This window comes from Indicator indicator, chromosome 27 (assembly GCF_027791375.1).
Source record: "Indicator indicator isolate 239-I01 chromosome 27, UM_Iind_1.1, whole genome shotgun sequence".
Classification (NCBI taxonomy): domain Eukaryota; kingdom Metazoa; phylum Chordata; class Aves; order Piciformes; family Indicatoridae; genus Indicator; species Indicator indicator.
The window spans coordinates 3,239,761-3,257,992 of record NC_072036.1 but is presented as its reverse complement, the minus strand read 5'-3'; the positions used below and the strand labels follow the sequence as shown (position 1 = coordinate 3,257,992).

Genomic DNA, 18,232 nt, shown 5'->3' with positions numbered 1-18,232 from the left:
ATGCTCTCTTCAGATAGCTCAAGGGATTTGATTGGTTGCTCTGAGTTTGGACACAGATCCTGTGCTAAGAGCCTTAGGCCAGCTGGAATATGAGTGGTGATGTATCTGTTCATAACATCAACTTTCCTCCTCACCACCCTGAGGATCCTGGCCATCATCCTTTCCATATCCTCCTTTAAGCAGCTTCATTCTCCAACCAATTTCCTCATCCTCTCTATGGCCATTACAGACTTCCTGCTGGGCTGTGCCATCATGCCCTACATCATGGTGAGGTCTGTGGAGAACTGCTGGTATTTTTGGACGACCTCCTGCAAAGTTCATTACAGCTTCGACCTGGTGCTCTGCTTAGCTTCCATTTTCCACCTCTGCTCCATCGCCATGAATCGGTGTCATGGTAGGGCCAAACAGGCCCAGGACAAAACCCAGACAGACCCTGATGTGTCTAGACACGGTCCCCCTCTCCCCCCTCCTTCTTGCAGAAAGTCAGGGCAACACAGGAAAAGGAACAACAGGGACAGGACCATGCATGTCTGGTAAACAAGTTTGCTTCTGGGGAAAGAGCACATGTGCTGGCCACTGCTCCCCCAGACCAGGCCTTTTATGGCCACAGTCTGGCAGAACCCTTTTCATTGGGTAACTATGTGCTGGCTTCAGTTGCCCTGTTGACCCAATTAGATCTCAAGCAAGATATATATATAGGCTGATTTCCAGTCGCCTTTGCCTTGCTTGAACCTATCTTGATTGAAGTTGCCTCGAGTTGCCCTGCCCTGCTCAAGTGCCCAGTCCAGAGCCTGGGATAAAGCCTCAAGCCTACACAGCAAACCAGAGAAGCCATGAGCTTAGGAGACGGAGCCAAGCCTGCTTCCTCTTGCAACCAGAATTTTGCTGTGCCTCAGTTTACCCAGGACAAAGCAAGTGCCTGTCATGAAGAATGCGTCGAAAACCTCCTGCCGGCCGCCAAAGCCGCACCAGCTGGAGACCGCTTGGCACCTTCTTGCCGGCAGCCTGCCGAGCCTGGTGCACAAGAGCACGCCAAAGCCTCAACAGCTGATACACAACAGCAGCACTCCCCACTTGGGTGGAATCAGCTGTGAGTAATTAATTCATTGCCTCTTTGCCTTAAGGGTCCTTGCTGAGTCTCCCCCTGCTGTGGTCGAGTTCCATTTCACCCCCAGGGATTCTCTCTCTCTGATATTCCTACCAGTTTGCATGAAATTGTTAAAATTGTTATAGTTGCCTAATACTGTACATTCCCAATGTAAATATATATTCTAACCATACATTGAACATATTTAATACATTTTCATCAATTTTTCATATTAATAAAAAGTCATTAATATTTTAATTAATATTTGCCATATAATTTATAAATTAAATAATTATTCCTTAACAATTGGTTCTATGCCATCTGCCACCCTCTGAGTTACAGCAGCACTGTGGTGGCTGTGGTCATCAAACAGATCGTGGCAATGTGCCAGGCAGTGCCTGCTGCTTCTGCTTTTGCTCTGTTGCTCAGAAGCTTATGCTGCTGGGACTGAAGGCTATGAAATGATGGTGAAATGCTCCAGCTTGTGCCCCTATCTTCTTACAGAAGCAGGGGTGGGGGGGGGCGGTGTGTGGTGGTAAGGCTGTCATGGCCCAGTACAAATCCAGACAGGCCTTAAGATGTCTAGACAAGTCCTTTCTCTCCCCTCCTTCCTGCCACAACAACAGGGCAATGCTAGAAAAGGAACTAAGGGGACAGGCCCTTGCCTGTCTGGTAAATAAGATGCCCATCTGGCGTCAGAGCATGAAAGCTTCTCCAGATACAAGGTCCTGGCCTCTGCCTTTTATGGTCATAGCCTAGCAGAAGGCTTTCCATTGGGTGGCTACATGTTAGCTTCAGTGCCCACTGGACCAAGCGACCTCTGGCATTTTAAGTAGCTAGGTAGCCTAGGCGCCTTGCTCAGATCTGCCTTGCTCAAGATTCTACCACTGCCAGCAGCTCCAGAAAAGCAGAAGAAACAGCAGAATGCTGGATATCCATTGGTCACAAGCAACCTGCTGTGGCTTTCTTGCTCTCATTGAGCACTGCTCCTGCTATGCACCTCTCTCCCTGGACAGGTACTGAGCAATGATACAGGGCAGGGTGTGATCCAGATTTTGGGTGTCCAAAGTCTTCATTGCACAGCTCTGCTCTGTTCCATACTCTGGCTGCTCAGCCAGTGGCAGTTGTGCACAGAGAGAATACGTGCATCACCTTTAAGACCATGGGGTTTATGTTTCTTGTTACAGAATCATAGAATGGCTTGAGTTGGAAGGGACCTTAAAGATCATCTAGCTCCAAAACCTTGCCATGGGCCCTTATTGCTAGTGAAAAAGATGTGCTCAGGGATGTCCCAGGACAGGACAAGTGGCACTGGGGGCCAGCTGGAGCAGAGGAGGTGCCACAGGAACAGAAGGGAAAACTGTCACTGTGAGGGTGCTGGAGCCTGGAGCAGGCTGCCCAGAGAGGTTGTAGAGTCTCCTGTTCTGGAGAATTTCCAAACCCATCTGGATGTGTTCCTGTGTGACCTGCCCTGGATGATAATGCTCTGGCAGGGGATTGGGCTGAATGATATTTAAGGTCCCTTCCAACCCAAACCCTTCTGTGACTCTATGATCCTGGCCTGAAAATTGTTGGGTCCAGATGCCACACAAGGCCTCAGCATCCTGGCAACCTCTGCAGGAAACATCTCCCAGATTCTCTGTCACACGCACAGACATGAGACACATGGTGGCAGCTCTGAAGAAGCCTTGTGTCCAAGGGCCAACGGAACTCTGATGTTTGAGCCACATGAGGTAATTATTTAGATATCATTGTCTGAAAAATTGCACCCCAGCCATCCTGGTCCATTAGCCAAATGTTCCAAAGGATCCAGGGGAGCAGGATGGAGCCAGAACACTTTCTGCAGCTGGAAACACTCTGATACCTTGGTGTCCCGACAGGAATCCAGGCAGCAATGCCAAACTGGCCTTGTCCTGCTTTTATTCTGTAACTGAAAACTATTTGTGAGTGTGATGGTCCAGGCTCTGAACTAGCTGCCTCACTGCCCAGGTGCTGCACTGCCTGTGCACTTAACAGTCACCTGTGAAGGTGGGGGAAGTCCTTCAGAAGAAAGAGGTTAGCTATTTTGGAATATAAACAAGAAACTCTGTCACATCTGTCAGAGATTTCATGGGCAAAGCTTCTCTTTTGTCCTCAGTGCTCTGGCCCCACAGTCAGGACAGCAAAGTGAGGGTTTGGTGCTGCCAGGCAGCTGCTCTGCTGTGTGAGCAGTGTGAGTGTGCTCTCATTTGGTGATGCAGGAGGTTCCAATGCACAGAAGGGATTTTTATTCCTTGTGGCAATTCAGCAGCAATCAGAACCTCATTCAGGTAATGCTACCAGCAGTGCCACTTTGCCAAGTTTCTACAGGGTGAGAGTGATGCCCATGAACAGAACATCCCCTCTAGACTTGCAGGCCCTACACTGACCAAGCAAGGAAGAGATTGTGTGCACACAACTGGCCACTCCTGCTTCCTCTGGTGGAAACTGCAAGAAGTGAATGTTCCAGAGGTCCAGCTGCAGGTCAGTGCTGTGCAGATGCCTCCAACCAGCAGAAAATGAGCTATGTTTTAACCTGCTCTTTTCCTCCAGAGCTCAGCTACCTCTGCCCAGTTTGTGCCACTGCCCAGTGCGACAAAGCAACTTTGCAAGTGTCACATTCAGGTGGCTGAAGGACACTTGATGCTTTTCCCAAACCAGACTCCTTGGTGGCTTGTATTTCAATATTCCCTTTTTGTTCATAGATTTCATGGATTCATAGAATACCAGGTTGGGAGGGACCACATGGCTCATCCAGTCCAACCTTTCAGGGTAAGAATACAGTTGAAAGGAGCTGGCCCAACACCCTGGCAAAGCTGGAAACTGCTTAATGTAGGAGAACTCAGCACCTCCCTGGGCAGTTGGTTCCAATCTTTCGTAGTTCAAGTGGTGATTTTTTTTTTTCTGACATCCAGTTGGAATCTCCCCAGCAGCAACCTGTGCTCATCAGCCCTTGTCTTTGCCATGGGACTCTCTACAAAGGGAGTCTCCCTCCTCCTGAGAGCTGCCCTATATGTGCCTCTTCATGGTTATGAGGTGTTCCCTGAGCCTTCTCTTCTCCAGGCTGAACAAGCCCAGCTCTCTCAGCCTTCCCTCATATGGCAGGGCTGCCAGGCCTCTGATCACTCCTGTGGCCCTTCTCTGGACCCTCTCCAGCCTGTCCCCATCCTTCTTGTACAGCAGGGACCAACTCTGTGCACAGTGCTCACGGTGCAGCCTGCCCAGCACTGAGCAGAGTGGGACAGTGACATCTTTATCCCCGCTGGTGATGCCCTTATCAATGCAACCCAGCATCCTGGTGGCTTTCTTTGCCCCTGAAGCTCACTGTTCACTCATCTTGAGCCCCAGGTCCCTCTCCACAGTGCTGCTCTCCAGCCAGGTGGCTCCCAGCCTGAGCTGCATTCCTGGGTTATGTGTTCCCAGGTGCAAGACCTTGCACTTGGCCTCACTAACCTTCATACAGTTCCTGCTTGCCCATTTGAGCAGCCTGTCAAGATCTTCCTGGAGGGCAGCTCTCCCTTCTGGGCTGTCAACTTCCTCACTTATTTTTGTGTCGTCAGCAAACTTCATCAGGGTGTTCTTAGTGCCAATATCTAAATCATGAATGGAGATTTTAAACAGTGTTGGGCCCAATATTGATCCATGGGGAACCCCAAATAGTGACAGGTTGCCAGTCTGAGGAAGAGCTCTTCATGAGCACACTCTGGGTGCAGCCTGGCAGGCCGTTTGTTCATTTTATTCTGCCAGTTCCGTGCCTTACTTCTCACTTTCCCTTCCTTTTTCACCAACTTAAACTACCTTAAGTTTCTGATTTTTCTTGTGAATCACCAGGAGCACATTGCTTGCTCTGCTTGGATTGTTCCTACTTGACATGTTCTGCTCAGAAAATGACAGCAAAGAGAATTAGCAGCCCTAGGGAAGAGCCATATCAGCTGTACCTGCATCTTGCTTTTGCAGTCTTGGGATTACAGAATCACAGGGGTTGGAAGGCACCCGTGGAGACTGAGCTCAACCCCCCTGTGAAGGCAGGATTACCTAGTGCAGGTCACACAGGAATGCATCCAGGTGGGTTTGAATGATTCCAGAGATGGAGACTCCACCAGCCTGCTCTAGGGCTCCATCACCCTTAAAGTAATGAAGTTAGTCATGTTTAGATGGAACTTCTGATGTTCAAGTTTATGCTCTTTACCCCTTGTCCTGTCTCTGGGCACCACTGAACAAAGCCTGGCCCCATCCTCCTGACACCTGCCCTTGAATTATTGATCACCATTGATGATTTTCCCCCTCAGTCCTCCCTTTCCTGACTAAATGGACTCAATTCTCTCAGCCTTTCCTCATCACAGAGGTGTTCCAGTCCCCTCAGCACCCTATCCAGCAAGCTCCTGGCCTTCTTGAACTGGGGAGCCCAGAACTCCAGACTGCAGTGTTCCAGGCTGCCTTTAATAACTTTTGACAACTGTTACTGATGAATTCTGCTGCAGAGAACTCCTGAACCAGAGCATGCCACAGTCAGCCTTTGTGTGTGTATTTTCCTTCTGTCTGATCTTTTGCAATTCCTCTGCTGTATCACTAAACACCAAGTTCACTTAAAAACTGCACTTTGGGGCTGCACTCAGCAAAAAGCTGGGGCAGAAAAAAAAATTGAGATGGAATGTTTTGAAGATGACGAACTATTGGGATTTTTATCTTTATTTGACATAAAGGGGGTAAAGGAGACAGTAAAAGTATAACAAGATCAATAAACTGAAAGAAACTGATCAATGAACTGATATAATATTAGTAATTTTATATTTGACATGAATGGGGGGGAAAAGGAGGCAATAAAAGGATAATGAGATTACTAAACTGAAAGAAAAATATTTTATTTGGGGTTAAGACAATCCTAACCAGGGACAAATCTATGAGCTGTGCATATTAAAGACAGTAGTACAATATTTGAGTTTATTCATTATTTTATTTACTTCCTGAACTATTTTCTTTTTCTTTTACTCCTTCTCAAATCCACAATCTGCTTGATTTTAATCCTTCATCTTATTAATTTGATTCCCATGGAGCAGCACTGAACCAGAACATTCCCTCCAGACCTGCAGGTCCCACACTGACAGAGAAAGGAAGAAACTGTCTGCAACTATTGGCCATTTCTGCTTCCTTTGGTGGAAACTGGTGAGTGATATCTGCCTGGTCTGGTACCAGTGGTCCAGCTGATGAGGTCTTCTCTGTCTTTTTTTGCTTCCTCTTTTTGTAGGGCTTAAGCTGCCACAGTTAAATTGGAAAGGAGCTGCTTCTAAAAGTGCTCAGCTAGAAGTGTCCTAAATGAGCACCTGAGTGGACACATGACAGAGCAAAGGAACAAAGAGCAGGGAAATGAGCCAGCAGAAGTTCCATAAACCCAGGAGGCTGCGGTGAGAATTCTCCATGGTGACAGAACCGAAGGCCAAATGTTGATGGAAATGCGAAGAAAACAAAATGCACCCCAGATCCTGTGGAGAGCCCCTGTCTGCAGTGGGTACTGCAGTGCACTGCACCTGGCAGAATTTCAAGCTGGACTGGGTATTTACTCTCTATCTCTACCACTCTGCAGTAGGGACAGAGCAGCCATACAGGGCTTCTTTAGAGATGGTGGCTGCCCACTGCTACAAGGGAGAGCAGGAGGCTGCACTGTAGGCTGTATGGTTGTAATGTAGAGTCATAGAATCACAGAACTCTTTTGGCTGGAAAAGCCCTCTGAGATCATCCAGTCCAACCATCAACCCAACACCACCATGGCCACTAAAGCATGTCCCCAGGTTCCATGGCCACACATTTCCTGAACACCTCCCTGGGCAGCCTGTGCCAGTCCCTGACCACTCTTGCAGCAAAGAAATGTTTCCTCATCTTCAACCTAACCCTCCCCTGGCACAATTTCAGGCCATTTCCTCTCCTTCTATCTCCTGAGAGGAGGGAGAAGAGCCCAACCCCCATCTCACTGCAGCCTCCTCTTAGGAAGCTGTAGAGAGCAATGAGGTCTCCCTCAGCCTCCTCTTCTCCACACCAACCAACCCCAGTTCCCTCAGCTGCTCCTCCCCAGCCCTGTTCTCCAGACCTTTTGCCAGCTTTGTTGTCCTTCTCCAGACTTGTTCCAGCCCCTCAATGTCATTCTCGGAGTGAGGAGCACAAAACTGAAGCCAGGATATAAACTGTGGCCTCACCAGTGCCATTGGTACCCCTGCTGGCCACACCATTGCTGTGTGATGGAAGATTTGAAGTTCAGGTCCACCAGCTTAGTGCAAGTCATCTTGGTAAACCCACAGCCTTTCCATACTATAATGTTCTATTTAGGGATTCCAGACTTACTCTTTTGAAAGGTGTGAGAAAAGAACTCGCAGCACAAGGGCATTAGGGCATTAATGATGGCCCTTTTAAACATAATGGTCTGAAACCCTCAGGTTCTATTTTAAGGGACTCAGATTCAAAGGTGACTTAGTGGAATTTCAGTTTTAGAGTTTGTCCTAGTTTAGAGTGGGAAAGATTGCTCTATTGCTCCAGAAGTGGCAAAAGCATAACACTCACACAAATGCATTGGGTAGTGATGGAAAGGTTTAATGGAAAAGCAATTCTACAAGGCATAGTGGTGAGCACAGCAAAGTTCCTTTACACCAGAGCAAAAACCCAAAACTTCCCTTCTCCCCACCTGGGGTTCACCCAAAGCCTCAGGGCTCTTTCTTCAACCCCCACATCCCCCATTGCTAGTCTGGCCAGGCCTGAACTGCCTGCCACACACCTTTGTACCCTGGCATTAGGCCTAAACAGGACAAGATTGTGCAGGGAAAGAAAAAGTTACTCAGGCCAAAGAGGCCTGGGCTACTCTTCCATCATTACCGGATAAGAGAGCATCTCTCTCCCATGGGAGCAGAGAGGGAAGAAAGAGAGGGACAATAACTTTCCAGCCAGATTTATAAAGGTACAGGATTTCTGAGTAGAAATCCATTTTTTCCTGTGTCCACCCCCTGGGCTGGACACTCTGGGCACTGGAGGTCTCAACTCTGTGGCTTCTTTTTTGGAGGCACCCAGCCTAAACAGCCACAGAGGTTATGAGCAGCAGTTTCAATAAAAGAAAATACTGACTCTGCATGTCTTCACCTCAGATCAAACCCCATCAGATACCACACCTGTCCTGGGACTGGTGGGTTTTGCCATGGATGAGTGGACTTCAGAGTACTCTCAGCAAAAGCTCAGTCTGACACTGTGTGCAGTAGCTTGGCCTGAAGAAGGAAGGATAAAGAGAAGGAAGCTCTTAAGCACAGCTGTCATTTCTTATGTGATGACAGCATTTCTGCTTTCCAAGCTGATACACAACCTAAACATCTCCTTATTCCAAAGCATACAGACCTACATTGGCACCAGCTGAGCCTTCTCTTTATGGTGATCTCTTTTCCCAGGCCCAGAAGAGAAGACAAGGAAAAAATGTGAAGTGATTCCAAGGAGTAATGTGTGCAGGAAGGGCAAGGGGAGATTGGTTTATCTTTTTAGGGGTGGTGATAATGGATCAGAATCACAGATTCACAGAAACATTCGGGTTGGAAAAGACCTAACTCTCCCCTGGCACAACTTGAGGCCATTTCTTCTCCTTCTATGTCCTGAGACTAGGGAAAAGAGCCCAACCCCCACCTCACTGCAACCTCCTCTCAAGGAGCTGTAGAGAGTAATGAGGTCTCCCATCAGCCCCCTCTTTTCCAGCCTGAACAACTCCAGTTCTCTCAGATGGTCCTCATAAGTCTTGTACTCTAGACTCTCCACTTGGTTGTTGTGTGATATGGAAACTGATGCTGACTTTAGCTCTTTTTCATATTAAAAATGCAGTCTCAGCCTTCCTTCTAACAGATTCCCTGCTGAGAAGAACTAACTGCAGAGCAGGTGAAGAAGACAAGCTTGGAGACATTTACTATTGGAGACCCCTGAGGAACTGGTATGAGTGTGCCTTGACTAGCAGGTGATGAGAGTGGATGATCTGAGCACCAGGAAAACTTCCACTGAGTACTGAAAAGCTCATCTGAAAAAACTGAGTCCTGCCCAGAGAGTAAACCCCAGGGCTTTGCAAGGGATATTTGCCTTGGTATATCCACATTGAAAGAGGCCATTCCACTGCATCAGCAAAGTGCTACCAGGCTGTCAAGGAGTGAGGGCTGCTGTACCATCCCTTCAGCCAGCTTGTCCTGTGGGATAGAAATGGAGACTGCTATGGGGAAAGTCCAGAGGTGCCTCCTGTACCTCCTGGAGTGAAAGATGTGGTTTGGGGGTGACCAAGGCAGGGAAGGCCTCCATGGGTGAAGGTCAGTGATGTCCCAGGAGCCATTAGCTGCATCTTCTAGCATGAGCATCTGAGGAAAGAACATTTAGAGCAGATAAGGTAAATCTCCAGAGACTCAACAGCAGCTGAGCCTGTGCACTGCAGCTTCTCAGAAAACAGCTATTTGGCCAAACACACAACAGTGCCCTTGAGGTGGATGAGTCAACCATAGGGACTGCTCTTCACCTGCTTCATCTAACATCTCTTTCAACTCAGGCAGTAGACCTGTACTCAGAAAAGGATTTCAGAGCACTGCAGCACATAGAATCACAGAACAGAGCACCACAGAATTGTCTTGGGTGGAAAAGACCTTTAAGACCATTGAGTTGCTGCTTCTGTTCAGCAGCCAGCTGCATGGTAACACTATTCCTAAGGGAGTTATTTTCTATCTCACCCATATGAACATTTTATCAGAAAAAAAGAAAGTAACCTGCAGTCAGCACTGAGTCACCCTAACAAAAAGCCAAAGAACAGCTCTGATGTTTGTCCTTTTTTGCTCATGGTCATGGTTTTTGTTCATGTTCATTTTTTGTCCATAATCTTAAGACTTCAGTCAGAAAAAAGGTCAGTACCTAAAATCTTTAAAGTTAAAGCACAAGTTTGGAAGAAGAAGAGAAAGTGAGCTCAGGTGTTCTTTTCAGGGATGTCCTGAATAAAGAGTGGCCATGAAATATTGGTGATTTTAAACTGAGGTATTTATGAAGCCTTATGCCCGCAATGAGAATGGAAAGCTGCTACAGCTGGGAGCAGCCAGGATCACTTTGCCTGTATTCTGACATTTTGTTTTTCTCATCTTTAGAACTCCACTTCTGTACCCTTGCCTTTGATGTCATAGAATAATAGAATCAACCAGGTTGGAGGAGACCTCCAAGATCATCCAGTCCAACCTCTCACCCACCCTAAGCAATCAACCAGACCATGGCACTAAGTGCCTCATCCAGGCTCCTCTTGAACATCTCCAGGGATGGTGACTCCACCACCTCCCTGGGCAGCACATTCCAATGGGCAATCTCTCTCTCTGGGAAGAACTTCCTCCTAACACCCAGCCTAGACCTCCCCTGGCACAGCTGGAGACTGTGTCCTCTTGTTCTGGTGCTGGTTGCCTGGGAGAAGAGCCCAACCCCCACCTGGCTACAACCTCTCTTCAGGTAGTTGTAGACAGCAATGAGGTCACCCCTGAGCCTTCTCTTCTCCAGGCTAAACACCCCCAGCTCCCTCAGCCTCTCCTCATAGGGTTTGTGTTCCAAGCCCCTCCCCAGCTTTGTTGCCCTTCTCTGGACATGTTCCAGTCCCTCAACATCTCTCCTGAACTGAGGAGCCCAGAACTGGACACAATACTCAAGGTGTAGCCTGACCAGTACTGAGTACAGGGCAAGAATAACCTCCCTTGTCCTGCTGGCCACACTATTCCTGATGCAGGCCAGGATGCCATTGGCCTTCCTGGCCACCTGGGCATACTGCTGGCTCCTGTTCAGCTGCTGTCACCCAGCACCCCCAGGTCCCTCTCTGCCTGGCTGCTCTCCAGCCACTCTGTCCCCAGCCTGTAGCACTGCTTGGGGTTGTTGTGGCCAAAGTGTAGAACTCTGCCCTTAGCCTTGTTAAATCTCATCCCATTGGCCTCTGCCCACCCATCCAGCCTGTCCAGGTCCCTCTGCAGAGCCCTCCTACCCTCCAACAGATCCACTCCTGCTCCTAGCTTGGTGTCATCTGCAAACTTACTGATGATGGACTCAATTCCTTCATCCACATCATCAATAAAGAGATTGAACAGGATGGGGCCCAGCACTGATCCCTGGGGGACACCACTGGTGCCTGGCTGCCAGCTGGCAGTGGCACCATTCACCACCACTCTCTGGGCCTGGCCCTCCAGCCAGTTCTTGACCCATTTCAGAGTGAATCTGTCCAAACCATGAGCTGCCAGCTTTGCCAGGAGCTTCTTGTGGCAGACAGTGTCAAAGGCTTTGCTGAAGTCCAGGCAGACTTCATCCACAGCCTTCCCTGCATTCACCAGGTGCTAACCTGATCATAAAAGCAGGTCAGGTTGGTCAGGCAGGACCTGCCCCTCCTGAATCCTGCTGGCTGGGCCTGATCCCTTGACCATCTTGCAGGTTCTGTGTGATTGTGCTCAGGATGATCTGTTCCATAACCTTGCCTGGCACTGAGGTCAGGCTGACAGGTCTGGAATTTCCTGGTTCCTCTTTCAGGCCCTTTTTGTGGATGGGCATCACACTGGCCAGCCTCCAGTCATCAGAGACCTCACCTGTGAGCCAGAACTGCTGATAAATGATGGAGAGAGGCTTGGCCAGCTCATCTGCCAGCTCTCTCAGCACCCTAGGATGGATCCCATCAGGTCCCATGGACTTGTGAGGATCCAAGTGGCTCAGCAGGTCCCTTACTGCTTCCTCCTGGATTACAGAGGGACTATACTGGTCCCTGACTCCATCTGCCAGTTCAGGAGGCCAGTTGTCCTGCAGACAGCCTGTCCCACTATTGAAGACTGAGGCAAAGAAGGTGTTAAGTACCTCTGCCTTTTCCTCATCTTTTGTTACTATATTCCCCTCCACATCCAATAAGGAGTGGAGGTTGCCCTTGCCTCTTCTTTTGCCATTAATGTATTTGTAGAAATATTTTTTATTCTCCTTTACGGCAGTGGCCAGTCTAAGTTCTAAATGGGCTTTTGCCTCTCTAATTTTTTTCCTACAAGACTTAGCAATGTCCTTAAACTCATCCTGGGATACCTTCCCTTTTTTCCAAAGGTGATACACCCTCTTTTTTCCCTTAACTCCTTTAGAAGCTCCTTGCTCATCCAGTCCAGTTGTCTCCCTCATCGGCTCCTCTTCCGGCACATGGGCACAGCCTGTTCCTGTGCCTTCAAGAGTTCTTTCTTGAAGTCAGTCTGTTTGGTTTACGTAGCCAAATTCTGTCGCAATCCCTTTATCTGTTCCCTTTTCTCTTCTCCATGGCTTCAAAAAGCAACTAAGGTAATTATGAATTGTGAAGTGAGGAGGAGCTGCAGAATAATGAAGACTGATTGCTTACCAATGACCTCATTTGCTACATGAGGATCTATTGGACTCTATCAGAGCCAGCTGTTAACCTCAAAGTCAGCAGATTTCCTTATTTTCTCTCTTAGTATATCTCTGCACGGAGTATGCCATCTCCTGTTATGCTCTTCTGTAGCAGATACAGCTGCCCTGACAAACAGAAAAGCCTGACAAAGGGCCAAGACTTGCCAGGAGCTGATGAAGGTCAGACTGATGTCATCATACACTAACTGGCACCTCTGGACCCAGAAGCTCTCACCCTGCTTTTGTGTTGTTTGGAGGACTCAGCGCTCCATCTAATTAGGAACTGACTGCAGTAGACCCTCAGCACAGGGTTTAAGTGGAGTCCCCTATGGAGTCATTGGGAGCTGGTGCCCACACAGCAAGCAGCCTGGCAGTTGGATCCTCTCCCCTTACTGGAACCTTGTCTAAGGAGCCCGCACTGACCTTTGGTGAGTGTCTATATCCTGGGTACTCTAAGTGGGAGGTTGTCCCTTCAGAAGGGAGGGAGGGAGTGCACTTGTGGGTTCTCTCTCTCTAACAAGCCTAAGAAGCTGTCCAGGGAGGTGATTCAATCCCCATCCTTGGATGTATTTAAAAGCTAGCTGGATATGGTGCCCAAGGATATGATGCAGTAGTGGCCCTAGGCAGAATTCAATAGTGGTTGGACTTAATAATCTTGAAAGTCTTTTCCAGACACAGTGATTGTGTAATTCTGTGTGAGTCTATGATTCCCAACTGACATCGAAACCTGTGACTTAGACTGGAAAAGAGTAGGCTGAGAGGAGATCTGATCAATGGTTACAAATATCTGAGGGGTGGGGGACAAGAAGGGACCAGGCTCTGCTCAGTGGTGTCCTGGGATAGGACAGGGAACAGTGGACACAAACTGGAACCCAGGAAGTTCCACCTCAACGTGAGGAGAAACTTCTTTGGTGTGAGGGTGCTGGAGCCCTGGAGCAGGCTGCCCAGAGAGGTTGTGGAGTCTCCTTCTCTGGAGACTTTCCAGACCCACCTGGATGTGTTCCTGTGTGACCTGCCCTGGGTGACCCTGCTCTGGCAAGGGGATTGGTCTGGATGATCTCCAGAGGTCCCTTCCAACCCCTAACATTCTATGATTTAATTGTTGGAAGGAATGCCAAGTAATTACAATAAATCCACACTTTCAGGTGGCTGTTGGGGGGTCTCTGCGACACTTTTATAAATCCTTATAATTTAAAAATGGTATTGTTAAAGTTAGAAAGATTTTGTATCTTGTATTTTGCAGGTACAACTTAACTGAAATAACAATGCCAGCACTAGTGTGGGTGAAAACCTAATATAGGCATTGAAAATAAAACAGAAAGGCAAAGCAAGATTTGTACAGAAGTTGTTTTTTTAGGTAACATTATCACAGAATCACAGAATCAATAAGGTTGGAAAAGACCTCAAGGATCATCAAAGTCCAACCTGTCACCCAAGACCTCATGACTACTAAACCATGTCAAAAGTGCCACATCCAGTCCCCTCTTGAACACCTTCAGGGATGGTGACTCCACCACCTCCCTGGGCAGCACATTCTAACAGCTCTCTCCGTGAAGAACTTTCTCCTCACCTCGAGCCTAAACTTCCCCTAAACTTATCAGAGCCTAAACTTATCAGTATTTGGAACAGGATTTTCTCTGTTTGATACATATCCCACCATGCTAACTACTGCTGCATGCAGTCAGTAGCAGTCTAAATTGCAGGCTGGTGGTCAATACAGGTTTATGTTTCAAACCATCAGGGTCTGCAGCCACTCTGCAGTACAGGTTACCCAGAAGCTTGTTCAGGATGGGAACTGCCACCAGTGGTACAGCACTGGGGGGAATAGGATCCTGATCTGATTGCAGGGTCTGAAGCAGAAATTTCTGTTAAATTAGGAACTGCAGATGACAACAACCATCACAGAAATCCTTTCTGGTGGTGCAGGACAGCAGCAGCAGCTGCTCAGGAGGCTCTGCCAGGCAGTTTGCCATCACTACCAAACACCAGCATGGTGCTTTTCCTATCTGAAGTCAGAGGGGCACAAGTGCAGTGTGGCAGCAAGGAGTTGAAACTGTCCATAGGTAAATTACACAGCACTTAAACACTGTCTTGGGGATAGAACACTCCTCAGGAACACGAGGTCAGGCTAGGCTGCTCCCCCTTCATTCCATCACGCACCACACAGGCAGGGCAAGCTGCAGGGAAATGAGTGCCTCAAACTGTGTCACTGGCAGCCCTGGCACTTGTGCTACCCACCCTGCTGGGCCTGTGTGCCTGCTGGGTAGGTGCCAGAGCAGGAGCAAGAGGAATGCAGTGGCAGGAATGCAGTCAGGAAGGTGGGGCAGAGTCAGATACGGGGCCAGGAGGAAGGTGTGCTTCTTGTAAAATCACACTGTGCTGGGCTGCATTAACATCCAACCCTTGCAGACATCAGAGAATCAGATAACTGTTTGGGATGGAAAAGACCTCTGAGATCATCCAGTCCAACCAGCAACCCAACACCAACATACCCACCAAATCATGGCTCCAAGTGCCGTGGCCACACATTCTTAACACTTCTAGGGATGGGGACCCCACCACCTTCCTGGGCAGCCTCTTCCAATCCCTGGTCACTCCTGCAGCAAAGAAATTTTTCCTAATCTCCACCCAAAGCTAGTATTTCCTAATATATAACCTAATTTCAACCTCTGTGTCTTTTAAACACCCCAGGGATGGGGATTCAACCACCTCCCTGGGCAACCTGTTCCAGTATCTCCCCACCCTCACGGTGCACAACATCCTCCTGATGTCCAACCTAACTCTGCCCTGCTCCAGTTTCAAACCATTGCCCCTCATCCTATCCCCACAGGCCCTTCTGAACAGTCCCTCCCCAGACTTCCTGTAGGTCCCCTTCAGAGATTGAAATGCAGTTCTAAGCTCTCCCCAGAACCTTCTTTTCTCCAGACTGAATAGCCCCAGCTTCCTCAGCCTGTCCCCATAGGGGAGATTCTTCAGCCTCTGATCATCTTTGTGGCCTCCTCTGGACCCTTTTCATCAGGTCCATGACTCTCTTGTGCTGGGGGTCCCATATCTGGACACAGCAGTACAGTCAAGGTCTTCGCAAAGCAGAGGGACAGGATCCCTCTCTCCATCTCTGGCCATGCTGCTTTGGATGCAGCCCAGGCTGTTCTTGATCTTCTGTGCTGCTAGTGCCCATTGCTGGCTCCTGTCCAGCTTCTCCCCCACCAGCACCCCCAAATCCTTCTCTGCAGGGTTGCTGTCAATCTCATCATCCCCCAGCCCGGATTGGTAGCGAGGATTGCCCCGACCCAGATGTAGGACCTTGCACCTAGCCTTGTTGAACTTCATAAAGTTCTCCTGAGTATGCTTCTCAAGCCTAAGTCTCTTCGTTCAAAGGCTCCTCTAAACATGGCTTTGATTTCCCATGCACTTTCTTCTGAGTGTCCTTTCTCACTTAGAGACAAAGTGACTGAAGCTGAAGGCAGTGCTTCAAGCGCAGGACATTGTTCTAGGAACATCACATTTCGCTCTGTAACATTGGTCCCTTACTCATCTTTTCCCCTGAGACCATTGACCGTTTACCCTAAATTGCACTCCACACAACTCCCATTTTGACAACCGCACAGGGCTGCGGCTCCCGGGGCGAGCGGCGGGAAGTCTCGGCGTCCGCAGCCCCTCAGTTGAGTGCTGCCATCTGCACGCCCGAGCGCCGGCGGCGCCCAGCACCACCCCTGCCGCTGGCCGCCCACGCCGCCGGGTGGAGCCGCGGCGCGGCCCCACCTCCCCGCGGCCCCACCTCCCCACGCCCCCGCCGTCACGGCGGGATGGGGCGGGAGCGGGCACAGGCTGGTCACCCTCCCCTCCTCTCCCCTCCCCTCCCCTCCCCTGCCCTGCCTGCCGCTGCCGTCTCTGCCGCGCCCGGTGGCAGCAGGATCGCCAGGCCGGGTAAGAGCGGCCGGAGCTCAGCTGGGGAGCTCGAGACGTTTAAGCGCCTGCCCGCAGGAAGGGTGGGCAGGGTGGTGTTGGGGCTACCGGCCAGCGGCAACCTGGCAGCAGCGTTGGAAGGGCCACAGCGCCCCGTGGGCCTTTACTGGGGTCGGAACCTTCTCCGAGCCCGGCCCGGCCCTATCCTGTCCTGTGCCTGGTCTGAGGCGAGCGGGGCGGCTGCGGGCGGGGGTGGTTGCTGGTCCGTGGGCTAGGGGTGCAGTCGGCTGCGTCACCACCACCCCCATTGCCCTGCACCCCTCTCCGGGGCACCCCCGATCCCATGGCTTTGGGGTGTACGCTGGCCCTGATGCCTTAAAGAGAAACTCGGGGCCTACAGCCGGTGTTTTGCTGCAGCTGATGTCGAATTGCAGGGTCGGATCCTTGCCTTCAGCACAGTGAAACGCCCTCCGTGCTCCCGCCGAGCCGAGGTGAGCAGAGCACTTGAGCAGCACGGAGGGAGGTGACAGTGAGCCCGGGCCTGGCCAGGCGGGGCCCTGGCCCTGCATTTTTTCTGCTTTCCCCGTGAATCACTTGCTGCTGCTTCAGAAATGGGCACTTCAGAAACTGTAGAAGGAAGTGAAAGGTTTCACTCTGCTTCAGATGAAATGCAAGGCACTGAGTCTTAACTGAAGTGCAGGGGTAAAATCCCAGAACGCTTCTTGACAGCAGTGATGTGCTTGCGGCTGCCACCCACTGCTCTGATGACCAGGCTGGACCAAGGCAGGGAGCCCCTCTGGCCATCATCTTCCAGGCCTCTGCTTTGCCAGGCTTCTGCTTTGCCCTTCTGCATGCGGCTTGGGCTTTTGTGCAAGTGATGTTAATGGAAAGAAAAAGGGGTGGGGGAAGTTCAGATATTCTGAAATTACAAAAAAGTGATGCCAAATGTTATACACTGAATTTGTGTTCCCTTCATGAAGACATCTCATGTAGTCTTAGATTATTAAGTAGCATTCTTGGTGGCTTATGTTGAAGTGAAACTTTTGGGGGCATGGAGAAGAAAGAGACCATGAGCTATATAGGGTCATTAGCACCTCAGAGAGACTCATCCAGCACAATCGGATCTTGTGTGAAGGTGACGTCTCCTTTGGGGAGCTTGATGTGACCATTTGGTTCAAACTGAGCAAACTACACTTAGGGAGATGTGGGTGAGAACCCATGGTGTGCTAGATGTCCTGTGGTTCCAGTCCATCTTTGTTTTCCCATCAGATGTTCTTTGTCTACCAGCAGCACAAGAAATTTGGTACTTAGTCATCTTGGCTCCGTTTTCAGCCCTCCTGTACCCAGTGGTTCTGGTAGCCAGAGTTCTTTTTCATAGAATCATAGAATGGTCAGGGCTGGAAGGAACCTCAAAGGTCAGCCAGTCCAAACCCCCTGCTGTCATCAGGGACATCCTCCACTAGATCAGGTTGCCCAGAGCCCTGTCCAGACTCACCTTGAATAACTTCAGGGATGGGGTCCCAGCCACCTCCCTGGGCAACCTGTTGCAGTGTTCCAGCAGCCTCCTCGTGCAGAACTTGTTCCTCACATCCACTCAAAATTTGTTTATCTCTCATTTCAAACCATTGCCCCTGGTCCTGTCCCTGCAGGCCTTTGCAAATAGTCTCTCTCCATCCTTTATCTCTTCCTGCTTCATTGTTAGGCCTTTGAACACTCTGTTCACTCCTAGAAAAAGTAATTCCCTTACTTCAGGTTTTTCCCAAGAACAAAGGCTTATGAAAGCTGTGTGCTTCCTTCACCTACAAACATTCATGAGGATGAATCAAA

General features: G+C 49.6%; 1 protein-coding gene across 1 annotated transcript; it reads left to right on the top strand.

Moving 5' to 3' along the window:
- Positions 1 to 17,716, top strand: LOC128975934 (trace amine-associated receptor 2-like). Its single transcript, XM_054393019.1, is given in 6 exon segments — positions 1 to 385; positions 1,396 to 1,510; positions 1,512 to 1,599; positions 16,108 to 16,326; positions 16,840 to 16,896; positions 17,675 to 17,716. Coding segments are annotated over 6 exon segments (906 nt in total).
- The last annotated feature ends 516 nt before the right edge of the window (positions 17,717 to 18,232 follow it).